The sequence below is a fragment of the Denticeps clupeoides genome, chromosome 2 (assembly GCF_900700375.1).
Source record: "Denticeps clupeoides chromosome 2, fDenClu1.1, whole genome shotgun sequence".
Lineage (NCBI taxonomy): Eukaryota > Metazoa > Chordata > Actinopteri > Clupeiformes > Denticipitidae > Denticeps > Denticeps clupeoides.
Window position 1 is genome coordinate 37201971 of NC_041708.1, and position 18543 is coordinate 37220513.

General features: G+C 39.6%; 5 protein-coding genes across 5 annotated transcripts; all 5 read left to right on the forward strand.

Annotated features, from left to right (window-relative positions):
• The first annotated feature begins 215 nt into the window (after positions 1-215).
• On the forward strand, positions 216-974 carry LOC114774764 (gamma-crystallin M2-like). Its single transcript, XM_028966422.1, has 3 exons — positions 216-257; positions 351-593; positions 696-974. Exons 1-3 carry the CDS (start codon positions 216-218, stop codon positions 972-974), a joined length of 564 nt encoding a protein of 187 aa, XP_028822255.1.
• Positions 975-2146: 1172 nt separating this feature from the next.
• On the forward strand, positions 2147-2956 carry LOC114784517 (gamma-crystallin M2-like). The gene is made up of 3 exons (XM_028969976.1): positions 2147-2215; positions 2298-2540; positions 2631-2956. Exons 1-3 carry the CDS (start codon positions 2174-2176, stop codon positions 2907-2909), a joined length of 564 nt encoding a protein of 187 aa, XP_028825809.1. The 5' UTR covers positions 2147-2173; the 3' UTR covers positions 2910-2956.
• Positions 2957-8330: 5374 nt separating this feature from the next.
• On the forward strand, positions 8331-9043 carry LOC114779959 (gamma-crystallin M2-like). The gene is made up of 3 exons (XM_028967545.1): positions 8331-8345; positions 8431-8673; positions 8765-9043. Exons 1-3 carry the CDS (start codon positions 8331-8333, stop codon positions 9041-9043), a joined length of 537 nt encoding a protein of 178 aa, XP_028823378.1.
• Positions 9044-12320: 3277 nt separating this feature from the next.
• On the forward strand, positions 12321-13064 carry LOC114773153 (gamma-crystallin M2-like). The gene is made up of 3 exons (XM_028965692.1): positions 12321-12359; positions 12461-12703; positions 12786-13064. Exons 1-3 carry the CDS (start codon positions 12321-12323, stop codon positions 13062-13064), a joined length of 561 nt encoding a protein of 186 aa, XP_028821525.1.
• Positions 13065-15738: 2674 nt separating this feature from the next.
• Positions 15739-16463, forward strand: LOC114772589 (gamma-crystallin M2-like). Its single transcript, XM_028965479.1, has 3 exons — positions 15739-15756; positions 15850-16092; positions 16185-16463. Exons 1-3 carry the CDS (start codon positions 15742-15744, stop codon positions 16461-16463), a joined length of 537 nt encoding a protein of 178 aa, XP_028821312.1. The 5' UTR covers positions 15739-15741.
• The last annotated feature ends 2080 nt before the right edge of the window (positions 16464-18543 follow it).

Below are 18543 nucleotides of genomic sequence, written 5' to 3' on the forward strand. Positions count from 1 at the left end.
GGTCCAGGGACATGCTCTGTTAGTGTGACATGTTTTAACTTATATAGCTATTCACCTGTTTGATCTTTACCAACCTAGTTGCCTCTATACTATTTTGCTGAGTCAGGGGTTCAGACACAATAGGAGGACCATATTCTTTAGGTTTGGTCAGGTATAAAAGTAAGGGTTACAGGGTCAGGAGTAGGTGCAGCAAGAGCAAGCCAATAACTCTGACAATGAGTGCCACCACCAGCCCCAGCAACATGAACATGGGCAGGGTTAGTAACATTTCCAAGAAACCTCTTGCAAGAAATGTAATTATTTTGTTCTGAGATGCTCTTCTTATTTTATTTCATTCATTGACCTGATAGGTCACCTTCTACGAGGAGAGGAACTTCATGGGACGTTCCTGGGACTGTATGGGTGACTGTCCTGACATGCACTCCTACATGAGCCGCTGCCACTCCTGCAGGGTGCACAGTGGCTGCTTCATGGTCTACGACCAGGCCAACTACATGGGTAATGGCTACTTCATGAGGAGGGGCGAGTACGGTGACTACATGAACATGTTTGGATGGAACAACTGCATCAGGTCCTGCCGCTATATCCCCATGGTAAATATGCAAAGATAATTGAGGGAAGTTAAATGATGACAAATAATAATAATTTACTTGGATTAACATCCAGTGCAATGTTTATTTGTGTCTGTCCAACAGTACAGAGGAAACTACAGAATGAGGATCTACGATAGAAATAACTTCGGAGGCCAGATGCACGAGTTCATGGACGACTGTGACAACTGCATGGACCGCTACCGCATGAACGGCTGCATGTCCTGTCATGTGATGGACGGCCACTGGCTCATGTACGAGCAGCCCCACTACAGAGGCAGGATGTGGTACTTCGGACCTGGAGAGTACAGGAACTTCATGAATATGGGCTGGGGCAACATGCGCTTCATGAGCATGAGACGTGTCATGGACTCTTGGTACTAAATGGAAATATTCCATATATCACACTTCAATAAATGTAACTTAGAGACTTGAAAATTTTGATCAATTTTGTTCTTTTATCCCATTTCAATACACAATTCAGTGGAACCAACTCACTATCTGTATTACTATTTGACATTAAGCACCTGTTTGCTCACTTTTTCATAGTGTACATGAACTTTCATTGTGTAGTGAGCTTTCGATTACTCCATTTAGCTTTACTTTTAAAAATGATGGAATATCTTGAAGCTCTAGAAGTCTCTGGAGAAAGAAAATATAGAAGGGAGTAAGGATTTTGTGAACAATTTTTTGAAGACTAAGGAGAGTGATTAAAACCTATTAAATTGGTCTAAGGATGGGCCAATAGTGAACAAGTCATAGGGTCATGTATGTCCTGAGTAAGGGGTAGCTTGTCTTGTCTGATGTCACAGGGGGCCGTGGTGGCCTAGTGGGTAAGGAAAGGGACCCGTAATCAGAAGGTTGCTGGTTTGCATCCGGTTAATCTGGGTGGGTTAAAAGCAGAGGACACATTTCGTTGTGTGCACTGTGTGCTGTGCTGTGCTTCACAATGACAATCACTTCACTTAAGGTAACTACTTAGTGCTTGGCATGAAAATGACAAGCATTTCGAGGTGTTTACTTGGCATGATGTCCAACATGCCAACAGGTGAAGCATTTGAATGAGATTATGCTTTTGCTTCACACACTGGCTATGATTTTGTGTTTTTTGAACTCTGCATTAGTTTGTTATTTGCTTTGGGCATGGATACAGTTATAGCCTTTGCTGTGTTGACTCTATGTCCTCTGTTTCCTGTAAGTACACCATATGCATTATATATTTCAATGGTACACATTTTTTTCAGACAGCATTCATCGATTCCTTTATCTATTCCATCATTCACCTCTGGCCTGACCATACATGCTCTTTTGGATTTTTTGAGGGGTTTCAATGTTGTGACCAATTGTTCTAAAAACATATTCAGATGTGCCAATATTTTCAATTTATTTGTTTTTTGGAGAAAGAAGCCTTTTACGTACTGAAACAATAGTCTGTGGGCCTCTCTTCCATTTAGCCAGGTCAGGGAAACATGCACAACAGGACAATAGAATGTGGTTATCCATTTGGGCATAGCCAGATATAAAAGTAGGAGTTTCACACCCAGGGCAGCAGAGCAGCATCAGCAGCCACACAGCTCCAAAAAATGAGTAACACCGGCAGCCCCACCAACATGAACATGGGCAGGGTAAGAACAAGATGACAGATTTTTGTTGTTTTTTCACACGTTCAATTGCATGTTTAATTGCATCTTTCTGTTTTGGCTGCAGGTCACCTTCTACGAGGAGAAGAACTTCATGGGACGTTCCTGGGACTGTATGGGTGACTGTCCCGACATGCACTCCTACATGAGCCGCTGCCACTCCTGCAGGGTGCACAGTGGCTGCTTCATGGTCTACGACCAGGCCAACTACATGGGTAACAGCTACTTCATGAGGAGGGGCGAGTATGGTGACTACATGAACATGTTTGGATGGAACAACTGCATCAGGTCCTGCCGCTATATCCCCATGGTAAATGTTTTTTAAAATCATAGACAAGCATAGACAATACTGGTAATCTATTTTAACACGTTCTATTTCCATTTTCTTTCTGTCCAACAGTACAGAGGAAACTACAGAATGAGGATCTACGAGAGGGATAACTTTGGAGGCCAGATGCACGAGTTCATGGACGACTGTGACAACTGCATGGACCGCTACCGCATGAACGGCTGCATGTCCTGTCATGTGATGGACGGCCACTGGCTCATGTACGAGCAGCCCCACTACAGAGGCAGGATGTGGTACTTCGGACCTGGAGAGTACAGGAACTTCACGAATATGGGCTGGGGCAACATGCGCTTCATGAGCATGAGGCGTATCATGGATTCTTGGTACTAGAATCATATTTGAAGGAGTAAAACATTAAAGTTGTTGAAAAAGAAAAATGATGGGTACAACTGTGCTTTATTTATATGGAAAATACTACACAGGTTTACCAGGTGCTTGAATGTCCAACCAACAATATAAATATGTTCTTTAACAAAAATATAGCCTGTGTGTCAGAGAATATCCTTCAGACACAACAAGGCCCAGGTCTTATTGTAGCGAGACAGAGGAGACAATGTGTAAAATGCTCTCTGCGAATCATACAATTTCAAGAAATGTGCAAAAATGAATTAATGCAGTGCACAGACTTGCCATACCAGAGTCTGCCTTCAGTGTTAAGCTTAAATGAGCTTTAAGTCAGTGCCCAGAAGTATGGGAAATTTGATCTGCTGTTGCTTATGAAGATGCAAATGACATTGCAAAAAGTGTAAGATTTCAGTATTCTTAGCCGTCTCCCCCCTTTTGAAGACGATTTAGTTAGTTATTAGGTGTTTTAGTTGTCTAGGTAATGATCAAGCTAGTCCATCACTTCCTTATTAGGACCAGAGAAAAAACATCCATAGGTTTTTTTTCCCTAACATTTGGTAATAATATCACCATCTTCGATTAGTCATGTGTTTATAATATTTTTGTTTTTGCCACAAAATCCGTCTATGTAAACTTTGCAAAAAGAAATTGGAAAAATTTCAGATTTAATCGGTTAATTAAACCATATTTATATATTACTTATCTAGAATGTTGTTGTCAAGACCTTCTAAACCAAGACCAAACCATTGCAGAAACCAGAGGGTATCAAGACCAAAAAACAATCAACATCACATAACGGAGAGCAACTGTAGAGAAGAAAGGCGTTGCTGTAAAGTCATTACTTGTTAAATCAAGTTCATGTTATCTTTTCAATTAAATTCCATATGTCTCTCATTTAAAACTTCCCAGATTTGCCATAGTTATGAGATATGATGGAAAATAATATTTTCTGCAATCCTCTTCATTGTTCAAAGGGAAAGCGATGGGATGTACCAGAAAGATGTTTATTTTAAGTCTCTTATACCAGGGACAAAGACCTCAGATAAGCTATGAATATGCAATGATCCCTTGCTTTAAATTGAAGACAATGGACATTTGGCTCTCAAATCCAATCCAACTTTATTTATAAAGCCCTTTAAAGCAACCAGCACAGGACCAAAGTGCTGTACAGTGAATAAATTAGGACAATAAATAAAAAGAACTAGCATCACATAAAACAAAATACACGATAAATAAAATCAGCAAAGCTAAAACATAAAACAGTTTAAAATCACAAAAAAATCTAAACTTCTCATAAAATGTCAAAAGCCAGGGTGAAGAGATGGGTTTTCAAAATGACAGAGAAGAGGCCTGTGTGCAACAGGGGTCGGAAACCTATGGCTCGCGAGCCAGATGTGGTTTATTTGATAGCTGCATCTTAGCTCACAGACACATTTAAAAAAAAAAACAAATAAAAATAAAAAATAAAAATTATCTTGTATGTTCATGATGGGAGCCAATCACAGCTGTCCTCCGGGACACTGGCAAATTTTTATTTTATAATGCTAAAATTGCATAGATGAAATGGTCACATATAACAATGCACTTTGACACATGCCATGCTACTTTTGCATCAAAATATCCTGCGGGGGGGACAGCAGGAAGAAAACATGTCGAGAGCTACTGTGCAGAGTGCACGCTAGTCAGCAGCAACTACGTGTTTGGACCCATCAAGGTGACTGGAGTTCGGCTAGCTTTGCTGGAGCTTTAGAAATTGTGAGGAACAGATAGCCATCCACAGATTCATGCTTGATGTGGCCAGTGAACCTTTTGACGACTTTTCGGATAAAGAAAAGATAATCAAATGTATAAAAGACACGCTTCTGTTGGCAAGAACTGCTCATGATCGTACCATCGTACTTATTGTACTTTAAAAGTGTTGGTCTTACATAACATTTACCGCATTTACAGAATTAACAACATACAATTTAAGCATATTGTATGACTCTCACAGGATTACACTTTAAAATATGTGGCATTCGTGGCTCTCTCAGGCATAAACTCTGACCGTTTCAAAGTTTGGGAGCTTACTCCTGGGTATACTCAGGAGCAGCTGATCGGCTGACCTGAGGTGGCAAGATGGTGTATAAATAGATAGAATGGGGCAAGGCCGTGGAGGGCTTTAAAAGCAAATAATAAAAAATATCTAAATAAAATGGGTAGCCATTGTAATGAAGCTAAACGAGGGGTAATATGCTCAAACTTCTGAGTGCCAGATAAAAGACGAGCTGCAGCATTTTGCACCCCCTGGAGATGCATGATGGAAGAAGCACTGACCCGTATATAAAGTAATCTAGCTCGAAGTAATCGAAGTAATCTAGCTAAGCGGTGACAAAAGCATATACTACTGTCTCAAAATGCTGCCGAGAAAGAATAGGATTTATTATTGTTGTTCTATTTCTTTTCCTTATTATTATTATTCTGCTCAAAATTATAAGTTAAATTATAATCTAGTCCTGCAGATTTTATCATACAACCTCCAAACTTTGCCTATAGCTGAACAGTGTGCCAATGCTTTTATAAGCAATCCGCTACTCCCATTAACTTAACATGAAACTACTTTTTGACAAGCTCTCACATCCACAGTTTTAATTGTAGACACGTGTAACTCAACGTACCGCATCTCCATGACCCCCCCTGAGTTCATTCACTTTTTATCTGAAGTGGCCATGCCCAAACACCTCTTTTTCTTCCCTTTCATTGTTCACATTCACTTATAATGGGTAATTTAACCTGTCATTCGTTCCTCACATTTCAACATTTTGACATGACTTAATTTTCTCTTTTTCTTCCCCTCTCCACCTTTTTTATTTCTTTTTTCACTCAATCTTCCCATTCACTCCCATGCATTTTACAGAGCAGCAACAGTCACACTTTCACCCATTCAACAAATGTAATCAACCTCCTAGCACTCATCCCCCTTATCTCTACTTCTCTTTGTCACCCCTTCATCCTCTCATTGAGGTACAATGGTAACATAGTAGACATGTCCCAAACGTCACTAAATTTAATATGAATCATTGTGGCTACGCTCTATTAGCATTTTTGACATTAACATGCTAGCATTAGTATGCTAACATGCAAATTTTTAAACAAGCTCCAAACGTTACCAAATTTCACGTGATGCATCATGGCCATGCCCTCATAGCATTTTTTGATGTTAGCATGCTAGCATTAGCCTGATAAAATGTCATTTTTTCAACATGCTCTAAACATCACCAAATTTTATGTGACTCATTCTGGCCGTTAGCATTTTTGATGTAAGCATGCTAGCATTAAAATTCTAACATGCAAATTTTTCAACATGCTCCACATACCCCAAATTTCATGTGGTACATTATGACAATGACCCGTAAGCATTTATGAGGTTAGCATTTATGACTCTGCTCTTCTACTCCTATTTTTTACAATTTTACCAATCCCCAATCCCACTAAATTAACTAATTCAACAATGATTTTATGCTTCGCCTTCATCTCTGGTCTTTTAACCCTTCATTGCTAAAATCAAATTTTGTTCACAAGTTTTGTTCTAGTTTTAGCTACCTTAGTCGGAAGAAGCTTGATTTAACAACTGCTTTAGATTGACTATCAAGAATTAGTTTAGCATCCCCAAATTTGTAGCAATTGGCTCATTATACTGGGTTAAGGAATGTAAATATTTACTGGTGTCAAAGAGACTTCCAAAAACTATCACCCCAGTCTTTCTGAAAGTGAAGTGAAATGATTGTCATTGTGATACACTGCAGCACAGCACAAGGTGCACACAATGAAATGTATCCTCTATGTGGGGACGGTGCTTTGCTCAGTGGCAACTTGGCGGCTCTGGAATCGAACCGGCAACTTTCTGATTACGTGGCCGCTTTCTTAACCGCTAGGCCACCACTCTCAGTCGTTTATCATTAAATTTAAAAAAAGTTAAGAGCCATCCAGGCTTTTATTTCAACAAGATATTTAAGTAATGTCTAAACAGAGCATGTTACTATTTTCTTCAGGAGGATGTAATTCTGGCAGTCATCAGCATAAAAGTGAAATTTGATACCTTGTTTTCTGATTATAAAACCAATAGGGGCTAAGTACAAAGAAAGAGGAGAGGACCAAGAACTGAGCCCAGTTGGACACCACACCAATTGTTCACAGACACTCCTAAATACATTTTCTTCTCTACAAATTCATCAAAGAATAAAAGAATGTGTCTGTAAAGAGCTGGATGTGGCCGTTGAGAAAACATTTGACTGGTTCCATTTGAATTGAGGCGCATAATAAATAATGATACTGTTCTGTGATGATGTGCTCTCTTTTTTCCCCATCCCATCAAGACTGCTATGTCTGAGACCAACACAAGACTGAAGCTGTACTAAAATGTCTAATTTTCAGTAGTGACAATGAGATGAAACATTATTTCCTCTCATTTAGTCACGTTATTATTATGTTTCCTGTGACGCCCATCCAGTTGCACACTTTCTTAATTCATGTTCTTTACAATTAAGTGGAAAAGAACAATGTGTGGTCAAAAAACCAAGGGAGAAATTCAGCCACTGGAATGGATGTAGTGTATTCTTGAGTCTATAAGGTAACATAAATATAACAATAAAATATCTTTGTTATAATTGTGAAATGGGTTTGAGACTTTTTTTTGTCTACTAGGTCTTTGTATGTTAATGAAATTACATTAGAAAAAATGCAAGAATAAAATGCAACACAATGAATTCATACTGTACATGTTTCTACATTTCATTTTTCAAAAAGTGTTAAATTTTAATTCTGCCAAATAAATTCCCAGTTACATTTTATAATATTAATTTGCAGAAAATAAAGTTAGTCCCTAAGTCAGGAGGGTGCAATTTTGTAACAATTTGGGGTTAGAAGCTCTGTAAAGTTTTTTTTCCTGTTTATTATATAACACACTATATACTCATTGAGGAATTAGAAGATCCTAGAAATTGTTGTTAATTGATGGATACTTAACTATCAGCACTTTTATTGTACTACAAATGATTGCAAATCACATTTAAATTAAGTATTAGCTGAAATTGTTCCTCATTGTATGCATATTTAATACATTTGCTGTACATATTTGGGAAACGTTCCTAAAGATCCACTGCATTGTGACAAAAGTGTGGAGAAATATCTTGTATGTTGCAAATGCCTTGAAATTATTGTGTTCACTCTCATGAGCACAGTTTACCTTTACCTGCCTAAGAGCCTCTGTTTCATTTTGCTTGGTCAGTGTTTCTTGCACAATAGGATGTGGTTGCTCTTTTGGGCTTGCACAGGTATAAAAGTAAGGATTGGCTTTGACAGGACACCACAGCAGCAACAGCAGCCAAACTGGTCTGAAAAATGAGCAACACCGACAGCCCCACCAACATGAACATGGGCAGGGTAAGAATAAGATGACCTCTGATTTATTTGTTTTGAGTGTGTATAACTTTATAATGTTTAACCCATTCTTCTGTCCCATTTCTAGATCACCTTCTACGAGGACAGGAACTTCATGGGACGTTCCTGGGACTGTATGGGTGATTGTCCTGACATGCACTCCTACATGAGCCGCTGCCACTCCTGCAGGGTGCACAGTGGCTGCTTCATGGTCTACGACCAGGCCAACTACATGGGTAATGCATACTTCATGAGGAGGGGCGAGTACGGTGACTACATGAACATGTTTGGATGGAACAGCTGGATCAGGTCCTGCCGTATGATTCCGATGGTAAAAATGATTGCTACAGCAATTTAAGAGAACTGTACAAATAGTTAAGACTTTAAACACTAAGCACTGTTTGTTTATGGATTTTAAACAGTACAGAGGAAACTACAGAATGAGGATCTACGAGAGGGATAACTTTGGAGGCCAGATGTACGAGTTCATGGACGACTGTGATAACTGCATGGACCGCTACCGCATGAACGGCTGCTGGTCCTGTAATGTGATGGACGGCCACTGGCTCATGTATGAACACGCCAACTACAGAGGCAGGATGTGGTACTTCGGACCTGGAGAGTACAGAAGCTTCAGGCAGATGGGCTGGGGCAACATGCACTTCATGAGCATGAGACGTATTATGGATTCCTGGTACTAAGATTTACAATTATGTTGTTTGCAAAGAAGAACAATTAAAAAAAAATACTGAGAACAAAAATGTCAAAGATTTTTTTATTTTGGAATAATTTATTTTGGAATAGTAATAGTATTGTGTGCCACAATAAATAGCAAAATTAGTAACACATGAGTACATTTATAAAGCTGAATATATCCCCCTGCTGCCTGAGAAAGTTTCACCATGAACGGAAGATCTTACAATCTTCATCTAAAGGGCCTTCATCAGGGCAAAATGGCTGTATTGGCTGAAGAACCATTCCTTGCTAAAAGGTAGTTACTACATGTCTTGAAATCTTCCACCATTTTACAAAGCTTGTAAGCACATAAACTCATGATCTAGGCCTTAAGTTAGTGCCATGCACTAACCAGGAACTCTATTGCAGTTTCAAATACAGGATGTTAAAAATGACACAAACTGTAACATAAACCTGATGCTTATGATTGCAAGATGCTATAATGCCTCATGGTGGTATAGTGAAGGACAACTCCAAGATCCCTTATAAACGCACAAACACGAATCACCATGAACCACAGCAATGAACCATTCCTTATGGAATCAGCTTTAAACGTCATTAAAGCATGTACCATCTCTGGCGTTTTTTTCCCTTGCCTTGAACCAAGTCTACTGAACCAGTTCAGAGAGCCCAAAATGAAATCCAGCCTCACATCCAGGTAATCAGGAATGACCTTATAGCAGGTGAAATGTGCCACAATGATTTTCATACCAGTCAAATCAAGATCAATTATACTTACAAAGAGCAAGTTGGATGATAATTTTTGATTTACCATTGCAGGTAGAGTCAACCAAACCATCACTGAGAAGCCAAACAAGAGCCTAAACAAAAAAGTTTTTGACAGAAAGGCATAGACCCACCAATACCAGTATGGCATTGTCCCACTCTCAGATGTCTTAGGGTCAGATTCACCAGCATACCCATTGTATTCCAGGCAAGAACCCTCAAACCAGCAGCTATAAAAGCAACTCTTCATGGACCTTGGATGCCAGCTGATATTCACAACTTACATTGCAGCCACCAACCTACAACCACATCTTGTTCTAGTGTTGAGGTCCAACTAGCAAGACTAGCAGTCTTATTTAAAGACAGCTTTGAAGAATCTTGCATAGTGAAGCTGTAAAAGCTTGTGGAACTGGTCAGCCACTGTCAAAGGTTGGTTTGGAGAGCAAGTTGTCGCCCAGTGGCAGTTAGGCATATGAGATTTGAAGTCTGTATGGTAGGATATTGTAGGATAGAGGAAGTAAAGAGTCATCCACAGCAACACCAAGTTAAAAGGATGATGAAGTAGAAGCAATACAAGTAGCATTCTGAACCATTAAGATTTTTTTCACCGCCCTCCTTCACACCTGTGTTACCTGTGAATTTCATGGTCCTATCAATGTCGTGTAACAATGTCAAGCAGAACATAAAGAAGACAAAACTGATAATCCACTTCCAATGACAAACCAGTTCACAGTCATACACACACACGCACACACACACACACGGATGGATGCGGATGTAAATGAGGATGAGGAAGGTATGCAGGTATATATGCATGTATTTATGTTGTGCATGCCTTGATTCGATAAGTTGTAAAAACATTTGTCATTAAACACTTTTATTTATTTGTAAGAGTACATAATACTGTTTAACATGGACACTCTAAGAACATAATTCACCATAGTTCAAGTTTAGGGTGAAGGTTTACATGTACTCTGTAATTTGTTAAAGTTCTGAGGAAATGAAGTGCAATTGCGGCTTCGAACAAGTGAAAGTGTCTGTCATTTTGTGCAATTTGTGTAATTTTATTTTCACGAAATACACGGGCCATTTAAATACTGTATATTTAGGTATTCACAGTGAGGATTACATCAAGTTTGTCAGTGCAACTCTATTCATATAATTATGTCACTAATCAGACCAGATATAAATGTGTCTAGATCAGGGGTGGCAAAACCTTTTGGCTCATGGGCCAGTGGCAGATGAACATATATCATTCATAAACATAAAAAAAGGCAGTGCAGTGTTAATATTTACACTCACTTTTAGTGGGAACAGTGTTGTTGGTCACATTTTCTTGCAGGGAATGGTGTCCAGTGTTAGTTTTAATGTGACAATTCTCACAACAGATCTGAGGTGTTGGATCACTCATCTGGGTTCTGTAGGGTTCTTTGTTGGTGTTCATCACACTAAAAGTCTGCACACACATACCCAGGATCCTCTGGATGTCTGGAAATTTGTCTGAGCTTAAGACTCATCCAGTTTAAAAGAGTTGAACTTCTCCGTTAAGACAGTGTCACACTGTCAATCGGGTCCAACTGCAACTGCTGTGGTGCTGTTTTCATGCACATGCACTGGTCTTTAACTTACTTCTTCAAAACACATTATAAAGCGGTAATGTTGAAGTTCTACAACTGTCAAGTTGCAATACAGATTTTCACAGTGCTTCCTTGTGAAAATGACCTCCTGCTCAGGTTTGTCTTCCTTCACTCTATACTGCATTCTTTTGAGTGGCTCGACATTTCTTCCAGTCAAATATGGCAATCCAGTCAAGGTGGCTTGTGCCTTTCGATGACTCTTGACTCATCGAGATTTGATTCGATTGTCGAAATTGTCAATAGTCACTCTGATGAAAATTAAAAGCATAATTACATTTTCATCAGAGTGACTATTGACAATTTCGACAATCGAATCAAATCTCGAATCTTGGTGGAAAGGTGATGGCTGACCTTATATTCCTTTATAACCTTCTATAATCTAATATATTCTTCCTGCAATGGTTTCTTGGCAAATAAGCCATACAGCCTTTGACTGGGCATCAGTCAAATAATATTTTGTTGTCTATTCTTTAGTAAACCTCATTGTTTAGTGGCCTAATTACCCCACATATATGCTTTAGATTTGAAAATGTAGTTTATTGAACCAAGTTTTCAAATTTGTGGGCCCAAGTATTGTCTTTCTAGATGATGAGCAAAAATGAAAATAATTGCATTTCAATTAAAGTAGATAAAAACTGGCAGAAATTGGGAGAAAAAAAAACTGATTTTTTTTCCCCAGTGTACAAAGGAGTTAAACTGCACGTTTCATTATATGTGCATTGTTATACATCCTTTTCATCCTCAACACTCTATGGGCCTCTATTCCATTTTGCTTACTCAGATTATTGTGCACAATAGGCCATGCATATTGTTTGGATTTGATCAGGTATAAAAGTAACATTTCAACTAGCAGCCTGCTGCAGTAGTAGCCAAACTGAAAATGACCAGCAGCTGTACCACAACCATGACCAAGGGCAAGGTAATGAACATTAATTGAAATTTAGTTTAAAATTTCGTTTAGTTTTTTAGTAACAAAATGAAGTTATTTATCAATTAATTTTATTATGATCTGTTTTACAGGTCACCTTCTACGAGGACAGGAACTTCATGGGACGTTCCTGGGACTGTATGGGTGACTGTGCCGACATGCACTCCTACATGAGCCGCTGCCACTCCTGCAGGGTGCACAGTGGCTGCTTCATGGTCTACGACACTGCAAACTACATGGGTAACAGCTACTTCATGAGGAGGGGCGAGTACGGTGACTACATGAACATGTTTGGTTGGAACAACTGCATCAGGTCCTGCCGCTATATCCCCATGGTAAATATACTGATGGTTTACAATTCAAGTTCTGCAGACGGTTTCAAAAGTCTTGAAGTAGCTTTAATGTATATTCATACAGTACAGAGGAAACTACAGAATGAGGATCTACGATAGAAATGACTTCGGAGGCCAGATGTACGAGTTCATGGACGACTGTGACAACTGCATGGACCGCTACCGCATGAACAACTGCATGTCCTGTCATGTGATGGACGGCCACTGGCTCATGTACGAGCAGCCCCACTACAGAGGCAGGATGTGGTACTTCGGACCTGGAGAGTACAGGAACTTCATGAATATGGGCTGGGGCAACATGCGCTTCATGAGCATGAGGCGTGTCATGGATTCTTGGTATTAAATCAGAATCAGAAAACTTTATTAATCTTGAAGGAAATTGCTTAAATATGTAATAAATTGTACATATAATTTATTGGATTTGTATCTCTGTATGCATAATGGTATGACTGACAACCCTAAATATCACATGACTGGTAGCTGCCTTCTGTAATTATTCAATTTATTATTAATAATGAATTATGAATTATTATTTTAAAAGTTTTAAAATTTCTCACAAACTGCACTGCATTTCTGCAATCCTTTGGAAGTAAAAAAAAAAGGGTAGCATTTCACCAGAGCATTTTGAGCATTGCAGAAAATGAATATTCATTAATGAATATGCAGAATTAACTAAAAACATTAAAATAATAAAAATGTTGTTCTCATCAATTTTCTATTCACCAAAAACTGAAGCATGCTCTATCCAAACCTGGATAAATTACTGCTATAGAAGAATGGAAATACACGTATTAAAAATTTGCCGTCACTGGACAATTTAAGAAATTATGTTGTTTTGGGTGAGCCATGAACAGTGGCACAACGAGCCATTCAAGTTGCACTCCTACATGAGCCGCTGCCACTCCTGCAGGGTGCACAGTGGCTGCTTCATGGTCTACGACACTGAAAACTACATGGGTAACAGCTACGTCATGAGGAGGGGTGAATACGGTGACTACATGAACATGTTTGGTTGGAACAACTGCATCAGGTCCTGCCGCTATATCCCCATGGTAAATATACTAATGGTTTACAAGTCAAGTTCTGCAGATAGTTTCAAAAGTCTTGAAGTTTCTTAAAATATACCTAATTGTATTACTAAATTAGCTCAATCTAAAACAATTAGGTAAATCATAGCCACACTACCTGATTTGTAGTTTTTTTTAAACATTGAGTAAAATAAACCCAAACTGAATGTATTCTGGATCAGAATGTGCACATGCGTCATGCAGAGCATGGGTTAATTCGGACAGAATTCCCTGCACATCACTTTTTCCATGTTTGTTATGTTACAGCCTTATTCCAAAATGTATTTTTCAAATGTATTAAAAATGAAAAGGAAATTGAGCCCAGGTGCATCCAGTTTCCCCTGATCAACCTTGAGATGTTTCTGCAGCTTAATTGAAGTCCACCTGTGAAAAAAACAGTTGATTGGACATGATTTAGCAAGACACCTGTCTGTATACGGTCCCACACTTATCAATTCATGTCAGAGCACAAACCAAGCATGATGTCAAAGGGACTGTCTGTAGACCTCCGAGAGAACATTTTCTCCAGGTACAAATCTGGTGAAGGTTACAGAAACATTTCTGCTGCTTTTGAAGGTGCAATGAGCTAAGTGGCCTCCATCATCCGTAAGTGGAAGAAGTTCAAAACCCCCATGACTTCCTAGAGCTGGCTGGCCACCTAAACTGAGTGATCGAGGGACCTTAATCAGGGAGGTGACCAAGAACCCAATGGTCTCTCAGTCACAACTCCAGAGGTCCTCTGTGGACAGAGGAGAATCTTATTGAAGGACAACCATCTCTGCAGCAATCCACAGGGGCAGTGATGGCCTAGTGGTTAAGGAAGCGGCCCTGTAAACAGAAGGTTGCCGGTTCGAATCCCAATCTGCCAAGGTGCCACCCCACCAAGGTGCTGCCAAAGCACCGTCCCCACACACTGCTCCCCGGGCGCCTGTCATGGCTGCCCACTGCTCACTCAGGGTGATGGGTTAAATGCAGAGGACAAATTTCACTGTGTGCACCGTGTGAAGTGACAATCACTTCACTTTCAATCAGACCTGTATGACGAGACAGAAGCCACTCCTTAGTAAAAGCCGCATGGCAACTGAAGAACCCTCAGGTCTCGTGAGTCTGTCTGATGAGTCAAGGGAAGCATGGTGGTGGTAAGCATCCATCATGCTGTGGGGATGTTTCTCAGCTGCAGGTGACTGCACCTCTGTGACACCTTGGTGGTTTGGGATTCAAACTGGCAACTTCCTAGGCCACCACTGCCCCTCAAAGGAACCCCTGAGATGTGCTGCAAAGTGGAATGGGCCAAACTGGCCAAGGATAGGTGGACCAAACTTCAAAAAAGACTTTAAAAAAAGGCTAAAGCTGCTGCCAAAGGTGCATCGAAAAAGTGTTGATAATTCTCATAATTCTCATTATGTTTTTTTTGTGTAGAATAAGGCTGTAACATATGTAAAATATGAAAAAATTATGTTTTAGGGTTAAGGGATAATAATAATAAGATCCACTACATCATTTTCTATCTGACTGCATATAAACCCAGGTAACCCAGGTAAGTGCTTGCTTTCCCTTTGGGAAAACACAATGTACCAAATACATCATGTAAAGTGTGCCTATACTGTACATAAGCAGAACATGGAATAAATTATGTCTATATCTATCGATAAAGTGAATGTTGAGGATTTGAGATGTTTCTAGTTTTATTTTTTTCATTAATAAATTAGAATGAATGTCTCTTCAGCAGCTCTTTTTTTTTTTTTTTTACAAAAGGTGATTGATTTATCTCTTTCACTTCAAATGCCTTGTGGGCCTCATCTTCATTTTGCTGAACTAAGAGAAAACAAACAAAAGAAGAAGCAAAAATTTTCTGTTGGCCAGGTATAAAAGCCAGTCTGACAGGAGGTGAGTACAGCAACAGCAGTCAAACAGCTCTGAACAAAAATGAGCAAAACCACCGGCTCCACCAACATGAACATGGGAAGGGTAAGAAAATATCTAGGAATTATATTTAATTTCGTTCTTTTACCCGGCAGCACAATAACAACAAAGTGCACTTTGATCTTACCAATTTTCCAGGTCACCTTCTACGAGGAGAGGAACTTCATGGGACGTTCCTGGGACTGTATGGGTGACTGTCCTGACATGCACTCCTACATGAGCCGCTGCCACTCCTGCAGGGTGCACAGTGGCTGCTTCATGGTCTACGACCAGGCCAACTACATGGGTAACAGCTACTTCATGAGGAGGGGCGAGTACGGTGACTACATGAACATGTTTGGTTGGAACAACTGCATCAGGTCCTGCCGCTATATCCCCATGGTAAGTGTTAAAGTTACACATTCAAAAATCAGCTTGAAAACAGCCATAATTAAAAAAAAAAAAATTAACATTTCTTTATGTCAACTAAACAGTACAGAGGAAACTACAGAATGAGGATCTACGAGAGGGATAACTTCGGAGGCCAGATGCACGAGTTCATGGACGACTGTGACAACTGCATGGACCGCTACCGCATGAACGGCTGCATGTCCTGTCATGTGATGGACGGCCACTGGCTCATGTACGAGCAGCCCCACTACAGAGGCAGGATGTGGTACTTCGGACCTGGAGAGTACAGGAACTTCATGAATATGGGCTGGGGCAACATGCGCTTCATGAGCATGAGGCGTATCATGGATTCTTGGTACTGAAAATATCATCAATAAAACATGTTAAATCCAAAACTACTGAAAAACTTGTCCCCTTTGCTTGACTTGTGCAGTTAAAAATCCAGTGGGATTCAACATAATGCGTTATTGGATTGCAGCATTATTCTAAACAATCTGCAGAAATAAATTATAATAAATCTAAATATGACTATGTAAACAACACATAATATCACTGCATTTTAATTAATCAATTTTACACAACGCTTGATTTGCATCAGTAATCAGTAGTATAGTTGGCATCGGTAGTTTGGCTATGCGTATTTCATGAGCAGGGGCAACTATGATTACTACATGAGTATGTGGTAGATCTTTCATGCATCTAATGGGAATCCACAATATTATATCCATGTATATAAATATAAATGTTTGTGCATTTTAGATCTTTGAATGGTTAATTTTTTTGCAATATGATCACACATTAAAAAATCATATTCTTAAAGTAGTAAATCAATGCAGTGTGTGATACAAACAAGACAAAGTAAATAAAATGGATTAGGGTATTTTTGGAGATGATTGTGTTTTAACTGGGTTTCATTATATTTGGCGTATTGGGGCTGTGGTGGCCTAGCGGGTAAGAAAGTGACCCCATAATCAGAATTCGAATCCCGATCTGCCAAGTTTCCACTGAGGTGCCACTGAGTAAAGCACCGTCCCCACACACTGCTCCCCGGGTGCCTGTCATGGCTGCCCACTGCTCCCCAAGGGTGATGGTTAAATAGAGAGGATAAATAGAGATTTCTTTGTGTCACCGTGTGCTGTGCTGCAGTGTTTCACTATGAGAATCACTTCACTTCAGTGATGGCCTAGAGATCATTTAAATCAACTGAAAAGTGGAACATTTGCTTTTTTCAGAGCAAGGTGCCACTGAAGACCCTTGACCACACTTGTGGTCAGCCAGGAGGGTTTTAATCATGCTCGTTTGGAATGTGTGATTGGAACCATTTATATGTTGCTTTTTCCCTCAACCTCTTGTTAATGTTTTGCCGATTTTCAGTTTGGTGTGTATTTTTCTGGCCATCGTGCCATGTCATTCTGTTTATTAAATGCATGTTTTCCTTATGTTGAGTGTTTGTGCCTCCTTTTCACCTTGTGGCATGGATACACTGCTGGCTGGGTGCCTTTCTTCTTTCAGTGTAATATCCTGACTTCAACATTCAAGCACAAACATTACAATGCTTTATTTTTTACTTACGAAAACACTCTATCACACTATCCATAACCTTTAAATCTAAATCTGGAGCCCATCCTGGGACATTGTGCTTGTGGACTCACCCAGGGTGGCGTGCCAGCCCACAGCACTAGTCTCACACCATTCCCTCAGAGGTACATACATAGTCATCAATCCACCTAGTGTACATTACAGCTATAAATCTTGGCCGGGTCAGGCTCAATAGTTATCATTTTAGTCGGACTCATGTCGGGTTTGAGCAAGCTAACGTGGTAAATGAGCAGCCATCAAACACAAACTTCTGGTCTATAGTACCTATCCATTCGGTATGATTCGCTGGGAAACCATGCAAATTACAAACACAAAGCCAGAGATTTGAACTCAGAACCTTGGAGGTGTGGGACCCTAATGCTAACCCCCACACCACAATGTGGGCCTTTTAATTGCTGTATTCATTTTGCAATTCCAAATCTGACAGAGGCAAGGGAATCAAAGAGTAGCCAGTAGATTTAATGCTGAACTGCATGGAGTGGAATGAATGCAATTTCTTAATTATTAATTACCAATGTTGTCAAAATTAATAATGTAACATATATAATCTTCTTATAATTTAATAAACAGATGACAAAACTGTAAATTTATTATGATGTATTATCTATGGATATTGCTGAGAACAGATTACATGACTGTAATATCGAGAGTTTGACTGAACACACAGGCTTGCAGCTGACAAATGGTCCATCAGATCAATTGCAAAGCACACCCAAAGACCTCTAATGCAAGCACCTCTTCACACAATGCATCAATGGCCCATGCACGATGAGCCATCAGGCTGGACATTATTCAGCAAATGACTTACTAGACTTTCTGTACCATGTACACACATTGCACCCC

Excerpts from the sequence above, each read along its gene's own strand:
- LOC114774764 (XM_028966422.1), top strand. The coding sequence starts at position 216 with ATGAGTGCCACCACCAGCCCCAGCAACATGAACATGGGCAGG. Across the intron at positions 258-350 it reads GCAACATGAACATGGGCAGG|GTCACCTTCTACGAGGAGAG; the intron begins GTTAGTAACATT and ends TTGACCTGATAG. Across the intron at positions 594-695 it reads CCTGCCGCTATATCCCCATG|TACAGAGGAAACTACAGAAT; the intron begins GTAAATATGCAA and ends TCTGTCCAACAG.
- LOC114784517 (XM_028969976.1), top strand. The coding sequence starts at position 2,174 with ATGAGTAACACCGGCAGCCCCACCAACATGAACATGGGCAGG. Across the intron at positions 2,216-2,297 it reads CCAACATGAACATGGGCAGG|GTCACCTTCTACGAGGAGAA; the intron begins GTAAGAACAAGA and ends TTTTGGCTGCAG. Across the intron at positions 2,541-2,630 it reads CCTGCCGCTATATCCCCATG|TACAGAGGAAACTACAGAAT; the intron begins GTAAATGTTTTT and ends TCTGTCCAACAG.
- LOC114779959 (XM_028967545.1), top strand. Across the intron at positions 8,674-8,764 it reads CCTGCCGTATGATTCCGATG|TACAGAGGAAACTACAGAAT; the intron begins GTAAAAATGATT and ends GATTTTAAACAG.
- LOC114773153 (XM_028965692.1), top strand. The coding sequence starts at position 12,321 with ATGACCAGCAGCTGTACCACAACCATGACCAAGGGCAAG. Across the intron at positions 12,360-12,460 it reads CAACCATGACCAAGGGCAAG|GTCACCTTCTACGAGGACAG; the intron begins GTAATGAACATT and ends TCTGTTTTACAG. Across the intron at positions 12,704-12,785 it reads CCTGCCGCTATATCCCCATG|TACAGAGGAAACTACAGAAT; the intron begins GTAAATATACTG and ends ATATTCATACAG.
- LOC114772589 (XM_028965479.1), top strand. Across the intron at positions 16,093-16,184 it reads CCTGCCGCTATATCCCCATG|TACAGAGGAAACTACAGAAT; the intron begins GTAAGTGTTAAA and ends TCAACTAAACAG.